This window comes from Lytechinus variegatus, chromosome 9 (assembly GCF_018143015.1).
Source record: "Lytechinus variegatus isolate NC3 chromosome 9, Lvar_3.0, whole genome shotgun sequence".
Taxonomy (NCBI): Eukaryota; Metazoa; Echinodermata; class Echinoidea; order Temnopleuroida; family Toxopneustidae; genus Lytechinus; species Lytechinus variegatus.
Window position 1 is genome coordinate 21056517 of NC_054748.1, and position 11721 is coordinate 21068237.

The window sequence follows — 11721 nt, forward strand, 5'->3', positions numbered from 1 at the left end:
TGTTGCCCTTGAAAGTTGAAAACATTCCATTTCAGCTTTCCCTCTTCTTCTGATTCTAAAAACGCAAAACATAATAGGGAGTAATTAACATACCTTGATAAGTTGTCGACGTAACATATGTACATGTGCTGTTGTTGGGTCACCAAAAATAACATAAATCATATAAGATGGACAATTATACTGTTCGCAAATTAACGTACTCAAAGATAATGAACAATTGTGTTATAGGTAAATTATAGCAATCGTATAGAGGGAAATAATATAAAAATATAAATAAAAAACAATAATAAACAATTCTATTTCTAAAAGTCTCTAAATGTAAATTCAAAGCATAAACAACAATCTGACAAAATAATAAATACTGGAAAATAATGATGAAAATTGGATGCGGTTAATGAAACCATTAAAAATATATTTAACCCTCGTTCGATTTGCTCTATAGGGCCTATTTTTGTGTGTGAGTGTGTGTTTTGATGAGATAACAATATCTATGCTGATATAATGAATGTTATATTAGAAAATAAAACAATTCAAATCAAATTAAAGATTTGGGTCAGTTAAATTCGTATTGAGTTCTATCTACACGTTCAAAGACTAACCTTTCTTGAATGAAACCAAACCAAATCAAATACCAATTTTATTTCCAGCCACCTCCCCCCCCCCCCCTCCACTCATCTACCGCTTCTGCTCATACGCTCCTCCCGTTTTTCATTACATTACCATTCCATTGGTTGAAAACGTCACAATGTTCTCGAGCCAATTCATATCATGGACCTATTTCGTAATAGGTCCATGTTCATATGCAAGATGTATGTGCTCAAATTTCAGTAAAGATTTCTGCGGATTTTTATGGTCATGTTCTGCTAGCTATCCTTCATAAAAACCCGCACAAATAATTACCACAACGGGTCTGATATACATAAGACTCTACAGGCATTGTGAGCCCTCGGCGAGAGAAAAAAAAAAACGTTTTCAAGTAATTTCCCTACTAACTGGCTAATTTAATACCCAATTCATATTTTACCCTACAGATTTTAAAGCTGTTGTTGCTCTTGTGAGTGTTATTGATTTTGTTTGATTGTGTTAAATCATTCTCATTTCATAATAAAGCAAGCATTATTTACAAAATTTAATATGGGAAAAAAATATGAGATAAATTTCTCAACCTATCCACCAATCTTACTCTCTAAATTCCAAGGATGTAAACAAATCTGCGAATAGTGACCAGCCGAATATTAGATTTATATTTAAACCTTCTGGATTGAGATATAAAGCTAAAAAATTTGAATTTCAATCTTTTGAGATTTTAAAGTGAATCTTTTAGTTTAAAAATAAATGTGAACATTCGGATGGTTAGTTACTATTCACAGAAAATTTTGATTCGTTTTTAAGCCTTGAGATTTAGAGAATACACATTTCGGAGCATTTTCTGTGAGAGTTTCACAATATGTGATGAACATGATTATAGTCAGGTCTTGTAAAAGCAGCGGTGACAAGGGAGTTTGTACCACACATCAATACTTGTACTCTACCTGGGTCGCTTCATAATTGAAACGCAGAGGGCGGTATAACACCCACCGCGTTCACGGTCTAGTTTTTTTCTCTTTCGTGATTCAGCTCGTTGAACTTGAGGACGAAAATAGGATGGGGAGGGGAGGATTGTGATGAGGATAGAGGAAGAGAGAGGGGGGAGAGGGGAGAATGGGAGGACGTGAGGGGGGGGGGAGAAACGGGAGAAAGAGAGGGAGAGAAGGGTGTGGATAAATAAATGAGGAGAGACAGTGGGGGGGGGGGAGGGGTACCTAAGGAGCCGACGGTCTTTGGGATAATGAAAATGAAAATGTGTGTATATTGCATCCAAATTCTCCACCAATATAAACATTGTTTGCCATTATCTGTATTCTTTAATCGATTGATAGAGAAGTTATGTAATTGTAATATTATAAACTCACTTTACACCGCTATTAAGACAATCATCGTTCATTGAAAATAAACAAATTATTCAGACCATCTCCACTCAATGACCTTTGTCAGCAAACGATCATCAAAGATGATATGAAATATCAGATACGGCAAGCATCATTGGCCGCCAATTATAGTGCAAACCGCGCAGTAATTCGGCGCGCAGTCGTCAAAAAACACAACCCCGAGTATGGTACACACGCCACCCGTTAAAACGCCCACCCCATGAACATAACGACCCTTAATTTCATTTAATGCTCCTTAATCACACCCTCATAGCCCAATTAGGGTTCATTTTCCGTCGCTATTATATCACAATTACGTGTTTATTTCATTGGGTGATCTAGTGCAGGGGTATCATTTTGATGAGGAGCTTGATGGAGATGCCACGCTAAGATCTTGTTAAATTTGATTCAGTTTGAAGGATAATTATGTGGGCACTGCTTGGATTCATGTTTGTATAATGTGTGTTCGTTTCATGATGCTGATTTTTGCTGACTTTATAGGAAAGGTAAATTGCCACTTCGTCTACTGCTAACTCGTCCACTCACCACATGGTCTAATTTCGTTTAGTCTATTGCCATTCCGTCCATCAACGTTTCGTCTAATATTTCGTCATTTGGTCCAATCATCATTTCGTCTAAGTTCGTCTATGACCATTTCGTCTTATATTAGTTTATCTGATATCCATTTTATTTTCATTCATTTATGCCAAGCTTGGACCCTACAACAAATGTTTATTGGCCCAACTGGTTATTAGACGAAATAGGAAGTGAGTGAAATGGCAATTAGACCACGTGGATAGTGGACGAACTGATAGCAGACCAAGATATAATGATTGTGGACAAAATGGTAATTTGACGAATTGGCATTGGACCACTTGAAAATAAACTGTCCAATGGTCCAAGAATTCACGAAGAGGAAGACTCTTTACGACCATGACGACTGGAATGTTACACTCAAATTGGTATAAATCTGAAGCTGAAATATATATTAAATATTTCGCATAATTATAAAAGCATGGACTAGTTGGTAATTGGACGAATTGCAGTTAGACAAAAAAAACATAGGAAAGACTACATGGTATAGTGCCCGCCCCAACGAACAGGGCCAGCTGGGAATATGGTTTAAGTGGCTACCCTTATCCCCCTTCATCTTCTTATCATAATTTTTTTTCCTGACGCTCTTGTCTTTATGGACATTTATCTTTAATTCGATGCAGCAAAATTCGATTTTTCAACAGGTAGATAACTTTATTAACTGCTGTATATTCACCAAATCTATATCGCATAGCACCCCTATTCAATTAATTTCTCTTTTTTATCATCAATCAATTAAATTTTGTCTACATGTCAGATTATCTTGATGGTATGCAGAAAAATAATCTAAATGCTATTTAAATGCTCTGCAGCAGATACAATTCTACAACATACAATTAGGAGCGACAGAGGGGTGCACTTTGTTACCCCTTAATCGGTTCTCTTTGTACCCCTACAGAGAGTGGGTCATCCCAAAGTGCCCAGATGCTGTACATCTGTACTAACACCGCTATCAGACATGCCAACCTTCTACAACCAAAAAAAGTATTCTTCCAAGGAAAAAAGAGTATCTTTAAAAATTTGACTCAATGTAACAATCGCCAGCCTGTTGTAGTGAGGTCGATGAAAAAACATGTAAAATGACTCTACTTGAAAACTTGATAATTCACCGTTTTAACATGTTTAAACATGTGCTCGTAGGCAAGAATTTACTTGTTCTTTTCATGCAACAAGTTACTGGCCCGACAGTGATTTTTACCGGTCTGGGACTGTCCAAACTTGCGCCAGTGTCGCGCGCTGTGTATAAAACATACTCCATGATCGGAAATTTGAAGAAAAAAGAGTAACAAGTCATACAAAAAAAAGTATCGGTGTATTTATAGCAAAAAGAGGAACAAATACTCAAAAAAGGGAACGGTCGGTGTGTCTGCGCTATACTCCAGTCACATCGAAGACATCGACTCTAAACCGACCAGTGGTATGTCATTGGTATAACATCGGAATAATGGAAATAGGTTTGATCAATCTGGAGTAGGTTTCGTCAGTGTGAATGTAGCATTGGTTTTGAAGAGTTGAATAGATAGTTAAATGGTTAAATAGTTAATGGTTAAATCATCACATAGATGACACAGTCACATCGGTGAGAAAGCGACTCCATATCGACCAAAGCCATGACACGCGTGCGTCCCAACATGGACCTATTCCATGGTCCCAATGACCATGATGACATACAGTGGCCCGTATTCTGAACCCGGGTTTAAAGAGAAATGCCAGTAATTACAGTAAACACTGATTTCATGAGAAAGTCTGTAAAACCAGGCTTAATTGTCAGTATATCATCGAGGATCTAGATCTGGTACAGTTACATCTTGAAATCTACGCTGAAAAATGTTCACACTGAAGATCACCAACACAGATAGGCACACGCGAGACAGTGTATTATTATTGCTGGAATAAAGACCCGACGGAAGTGACCGAATCCGCGCTTATTTTGCTTATTTCTCAGCAATTACACAATTTCTTCCAGAATCCTTTGGTACATATTTTTTATTTATATTTTTTGGGTGGTCATTATACTAGATTCTGTAAAAAGTCATTTTGAGATCGTTACCAATACTGGAATTTATCTTTAACTTGCACTTTGGTCTCACTCTGCTAAAATTATGGGAAGCTAAAAATGTCACAACTTTATTTACAATATGTTATGTTTACTATGAGGTGCGATAGTCGGTAGAGCGGGGGGGGGGGGGCGTATTCCCACTTGGCGCGCTAAATATAGTTTTCTAGAGGGGGGGGGGGGGTTACACGCAAACCCATCATATTCCATATTATATCTCCATGGTGCGAACCATGTAAGGCAACCAAGCCCCCTGTCCCTAAGGCGATGGAAGCGCAAACGAAATGAAATTGTTTAATAACGTGAGATAACGAAGGATAATTGGAGGCGATCAAGGGCTGGTCTGTTGACATTAGGAATAGAGGAGGACGACCAACTGTTGATGAAGCTGCAATTCGTCCTCCGCTTCGTCTAGGCCGTCCGTCTCATCACCACCCTCCGATCACAACATTGCGTTTAAGAAAGAAGATGAGGTTTAAAGGTCAAGTCCGCCCCAACAGAAAATGGATTTGATTAGATAGGGGAAAACAAGCAAGCATTACGCTGAACATTCATGCAAATCGGATATGAAATAACAAAATCACGATATTTCAAAGTTTTTCTTCAGTACTTTTTAACCAACCATTTGGTAAAATTTGGAGTACATTTTAAGGGGCATTCATTACACATTGTCAGTTTCGAACAAGACATGAAGTCATCACAATTATTTTCTTTCTTTATTTTTCAGGAGGGTGCTTTTCGATATTTTGATATTTTTTATAAAGTAACATTTACAATTTTAACTTTCTTGAGGCTCTAGTCATTTTCCTACAAATCATTCTTAAGATAAACTTATCCGCTTACCACTTTTGCCTGTAGGATTACCGTCGAGGATCTTTACCTCGTCACAGATTGTATGGCCCGCCCTCTGCGGTGAACAGTCATCCCTCTGTACATCTGTCAATGACTCGTTGGACTCTTCCTGATGGTTTCGCACGTCTTCATTAGGGAAACGATAGTTGTTTAACCAGTATGCTGTCCTTGATCCTTGGCTCAAAGGGTACCTCTGAAACTGTTTTGGTAGACGACTCTGATGGACACTGCGTACATCAGTTACCAACGTACACCCGTCGGCTAGTGTAGGGTGCACATGCGGATGGATCATCTCTCTGAAAGTGAAACCTTTATCTAAGGGCGACAATGGTCTTCTACAAGGTTCAGATGGTACACCGACTCGAGAGGTATCCAAGGAAACCATATCCTGGTGCGTTCCATGGTTGGTACTGTTCCATGTGTGGTACAGGGGAATTCCTCCATACCTCTGTTGGGGATAATTACCATCACAGTAGAAATCAAAGAGGTTGAAATCAGGAGGTGGAGGGTACATTACAGTCTTGGTGCAATTATCAAAGGCACCCTCCAGGCACCGCTTGGCTCCACGTGGAAGACATTTGTAAGACACGGCCATGCGAGAAGCATTGGTATTAGGTGTGTCACCAGCTGTAGAATGATAGGCCTCAGTATTCTTACCCTTAAAGCAATGTTTGGTGTGAGTTTGTGGCCTTTTACCAGGTTCAAGACATTGGCCACCACGACTGTCTACCATGGTGCCACGTGTTCCGGCAGTACCACCAAACACAGCATGGCTATATTGAGGTATACCATTGATCCATCTATCATCACCTGCAAAATGGAAGCTGTCCTTGGTTTCATACGTGTAAGCAGCATGCTGCGTCTTCAAAGGCACATGCGATGACACCTCCGATACACCTTCACTTACCAGCGGTTCACCAGAACTCACTGGTGGTGCAGTTTTGCTCACCACTGGTACCCTAAAACTTCCTGTATTACATTTGTATGAAGTCACGTGACTTTCCCAGGGTACCTCCGCGGAGATTGGTATGTACCTTTGTTCGCTGTACCATGAGGTGACTGGTACCAAAGCGAGTGTGTCAGGCTCCCCGGGACCAGCGAAAAGTTTCATCTCATCGTTATCATTGGTCGGAAGTTTTGTAATACCATCGAAAGGTTCGAAAGGGGACCCCTGACTCGGTGAGGAACTACTTGACGAAGATGCTGAGTACAGACTGCAAGAAAGATATTTAAAAAATAGCATCATTATTAGTTTAGTGAAGGAACCTCCTTCAAAGTTCAAAGAGGGGGAGCAGTAATGATCATCTATTGCTTTTAAGAACCGACTGACAGGCTCGTGGTTTGTCGCAAATTATTATCAATCATTAGTTTGATCATCTTCACCATGATCATCAGCAATTAAATCGATTCGCTAGCTATCGACAATCACCATTACCATGTGACCATCCTATATCATCGTCATAATTCACCATCACCGCCGTAAGCAATAAGTACCATCTTTATCATCATCATCGCCGCCATCGTCGTCGTTATCGTCTCACAATCGGCACGAACATGACGCGCCATCACTACCATGGTAATTTTATCGTGTTCAGCAGTATCACCATCATGATCATTCAACACCATCACCAATTCATCATTATTCATCAACAGTAAAATACAAGCATCACCAATCTCAGTGCCAACATCATCACCACCATCATCTCCATCATTAACAGTATCGTTATCATTAATCATCAACAGAATATCATCATTATAAATTTATCATTCCCATCAATCATCGCAAATCCAGTATCAGCATCATCATTATTACAGTCATCACTATCCTGATCTTGGTGATCATAATCATTGCTGTAAACAGTTCAATTGATCTTAATCATCATCACCATCATCATCATCTGTACCACCACCATCACCACCGCCAATAGCACCACCACCACCATTATCATCATCGTCAACATCACCATCACCACCAAAACCATCACCATCCTCATCATCATCACCACCGCCACCAGTAGCACCACCACCACCATCATCACCATCATCATCATCATCACCATCACCACCACCACCACCATCATCATCACAATAACCAATGCAGCAGCACCACCACCATCACCACCACCACCACCATCATCACCACCACCACGTATATACCACCATCATTACCATCATCATCACCACCACCACCAATAGCACCACACCACCACCACACTACCACCACCACCATCATCATCGTCGTCATCATTTTCATCATGCTATCAATACTTTCATTGATTTTTATTATCATCACCACCACCGCCATCCCGCCACCATCTTCCTCAATTAATATATCGCCACCCTCACCGCTATCATCAATATTACCCGATCATCATGCTGATGATCATCATCATGATCATCGACATCGATACCACTTCCCTGTCACCACCAACATTACCATCATCACAACAACCACCCGATCTTCAGCCACCACTTGAATACGTTTCCCCCTGTACTCACGTAACACGTGGTTGGTATACCCCTTCCTCTCCTTCGCCGTGCCCCCAAACTTCTCCGTAGCTACCTGCCTCCATCATCGTCCTGGTTCCAGCAACTTGAGAAAAACACTGTCAGCTCTTCAAAAAGGAAACTCGTCGAGATTTCGAATAAAGCATTCAGTCTTGAATTTCGACCCTATCACCTCTCTTCCATATAATGATAATTAACTCCATCAATGCATGTTAGTGAAAAGAATAGGCCTATATTGTTTTCACAAGAAAAGTGTAAAACAAAATAAAAGCGCCGTGAACGGGTGTTTACGAAATGGGGTTTGGGATGCGCGGTGATCCAATTACGTAATAGGTATGATATTCGTGAGGGGGTTTCCTCTTGATGTTGTCTAAACAATCAGACGCTGTTTTCTCTTTTGTTTCCTCCATGGTTAAACCATGGAGGTAGTAAGTAGTTCTTACTGCCTGCCATTGTTAACATATTTCGTCTTCTTGACCCCCCCCCTAATATATGGTTTTAATAATGACAAGATTGTAATCTTTTTGAAATAATGATTATCATCCTCAGAATTGTTGACGATCGATGGATTAGTAAATTCGTACTCACCGTCAGTGTTTCGCCAATATCACAATTAATTGCCATCATGAGAACCACCACCACCATCATCACCACCACCGCCACTACCACCATCATCATCATTATCATCATCGTCATAATTGTCATCATCATCATCATCATCATCATCCTCATTGCTATCAATACTTACATTGATCTTTATTTTCATCATATCATCATATCATTTTCATCATCATCATCACCATCATCCTCATCACTGTCATCATCATCATCCTCATCATCCTCATCATTATCCTCATCATCGTCATCATCATCATCCTCATCATCATCATGATCATGATCACATCATCACCATCATCATCACTATCACCGCCACCATCATCATCACTATCACCACCACCACCATCATCATCATCACCATCATCATCCATCATCATCATCATCCATCATCATCGATCGTCATCCTCCTCATCAGTTCAAGTACATTTTGGAAGTCTGCAAGCACAGACCTTGATTTAAACATAAGGATGACCGTTGGTACAATAAAATCCCAGTTTTGGGCAAAAATGAAACTAAGTTGAAAATAAGTTATCTCAGAAAAAACGGTGAAATTTGACATTTTACTTTTTGCATTATATCGGCTAAACATTCCTCAGCATATCTTCGTGAGGAATGAGCAAGCTTACAATGTCTTATTCAAATTTATTTTGTCCACCGGTCACTATAAAAAGAAAAATATTGGATTGAAAATTGACAAATCCGGGTTTGCGACTTAAACTAGTCTAATTTGGATTCCAAAATAAAGCCAACGGCCATCGACCGTGTTATCTGGTTATTACTGGGAAACCCCCTCGAAGGATGACCAGACGGAATAACAACCCTCAGGCACGCCAGAGCTGCCCCGTCGAGATCTTTTAATTAATACGGTGTACAAACAAACCCCCATGCACAGCGAACCACGCTCGGCCCGCGTAAAATAGTATAATCCCCGCGCTCTCCCCACCCCCCTCTCTCTCTTTATCTCACTCTTTCTTGATCCCTCTCATCTGTGTCAGTTTCTCCGAGGGTTTCTCCCACTAAAGTCTCGACTCAAACCCAACACTATTTAGTTTATAAATGAGGAAAAAAAAAACATTAAAAATATATTTTTTTAAATCTTGATCACGTAAATCTTGAGGTAACCAGAGCCCAAAGCCCCTCCTCCATTTGTTATCCAGTTAGTGTTTGGCAGGGGGCACTTGATAGAATTTCTATCACGAAATGAACGTCATGCTGTTTCTTTTCAAAATGACAAAAATCTTACAATCTCAATGAAAATATGCCGATTTTCATTTATTCCAATAATAATCTAGTATTTCTTTATGTTTGCAAAGATTGAATTGAGTCTCCCTCTTCAAAAGTAAATATAAAGTCTTTATTTACACCAGCGTTAAGATATGTTAAATTCCTCGTGCTATTCTGCCTATTCAAATAAACTTTTTCAGGGATGGACTTGCAGATGTTTCCCCCCCTCTGTGTTCTCTTTCTCCTGTTCTTCCATTTCAAAAAGATCTGACATATTTTACTTGGAACCTTTTTTACCACACCATTTACGTGGACTCTTTTGATAAAACAATACCAGTCCCTCTTTCTCCAACTTCTGCTCTCTCGCCCTAAATGTCCGAGACTCGTTTTCCAAGTTCATTGATTATACACTGATTGGCCGTCTACATTGATTCAGATATTCATTTTTATTCATGTATTTCATTGTGTAAACATGTTATGTATCTCTTCATTTTATACATCTCTGCATTTTTTTCTGAGAAAAAAAAATACATGGGGCAGTGGCAAATGCAATTTTTCTATAGATCTAAAAAGTAAAAGGTCACCACCTTTGCAGCAATTGCCACCTCTCAACCAAAAAATAAAAAATAAATAGATAAATAAAATGAAATTGGGGGGCTTCAGTCCAGGCCCTCTCGATTCCATGGGATCAGGCACTGCCTGCAGGTTCTTCAGAACGGGGTGGTCCAGGCTGAAAATATTCATATCTTAATACACAGAGTAGAATTCACTGAGCAAAACGCCGAAAATTTCATCAAAATCGGATAACAAATAATGAAGTTATTGAAGTTTAAAGTTTAGCAATATTTTGTGAAAACATAAATATTCATTAGGCGAGCGGATGATGTCACATCTCCACTTTCCGCTTTCTTATGTTATTACATAAAATCATATTTTTTCCATTATTTCATACTTGTGTGAATAATATGTCTCCCTTTTAATGAAATAAGTTGCAGCAATAAATATCTAATGCACTAAATCAGTTGTCAATCAAATTTTTCTAGTTCTTGGAGGAAAAAAATTGAATAAACCTAATTTCCTATAACAAAATACAAAAGAACAAGTGGAGACGTGACATCATCAGTCCACCTAATGAATATTCATACAGACTGTTTTTACAAAATATTGATAAACTTTAAAATTCAATAACTTTGCTATTTGTTGTCCGATTTTGACGAAATTTTCGGCATTTTGCTCAGTGAATTCTACTTTGTTTATTAAGCTATAAATACTTTCAGCCTGGACCAACCCTTTAGGTACTAAAAACAAAATCTTGGAGCATCCCTTTAACAATGGCAGATTGAGATCGCTAGATGGCGCTGGTTCTATCAAAATCAGGACTCTCATTAGGCTCCCGGGTCAAGATATACCATAAAAAATGTTGAATATTTCATAAAATTTTGAATTCGTTATACGTGAGTGAGCAGAAATGTTATTGTCTTCCATCAAGACAATTTCTGCATGTCCGTTTTTAGTATTATGCTCAGAGGGTGCACGGGTTAGATAGCGGGGCCATGGTCAAACTCTGTGCTAAAATGAATTTGGAAAGCAGAAAATGTCAAATTTGTATGCATTGTATGTTTCCTACGCTTACTGTGCTCTTTCCTAATTCGTGACTGGTGAAGAAAGCTATCTTCTTAATCCTTCCGAAATAGTTCAGAATGATTTAAGAGAGAAATAAGCTGATAGGCCTACATAGAAATTCCACTGTTAGAGATTTATGCCACTATTGGCTATCCATAGTTAAACCACAACTTTCAACCAGAGTTTTAACTAAACCTGACTTCGTTCTCTGTGAAACACCCCAAGGTCTGGAAGATTCCTCTGACTATAAGTTCAAATCAACAAGTCCACCCCAGATAA

The 11721-nt window shown here is 39.1% G+C and overlaps 1 protein-coding gene across 1 annotated transcript in view; it reads right to left on the bottom strand.

Moving 5' to 3' along the window:
* LOC121421339 overlaps positions 1-8188 on the bottom strand; it is a 47662-nt gene extending 39474 nt beyond the window's left edge. The window contains exons 1-2 of the mRNA XM_041616026.1: positions 7969-8188; positions 5461-6683 (exon numbers count right to left, since the gene is read on the bottom strand). Coding sequence (XP_041471960.1) covers positions 5461-6683; positions 7969-8045 — 1300 coding nt within the window. The 5' untranslated portion in view covers positions 8046-8188. The remainder of the gene's footprint in view (positions 1-5460; positions 6684-7968) is intronic.
* Between the last annotated feature and the right edge of the window lie 3533 nt (positions 8189-11721).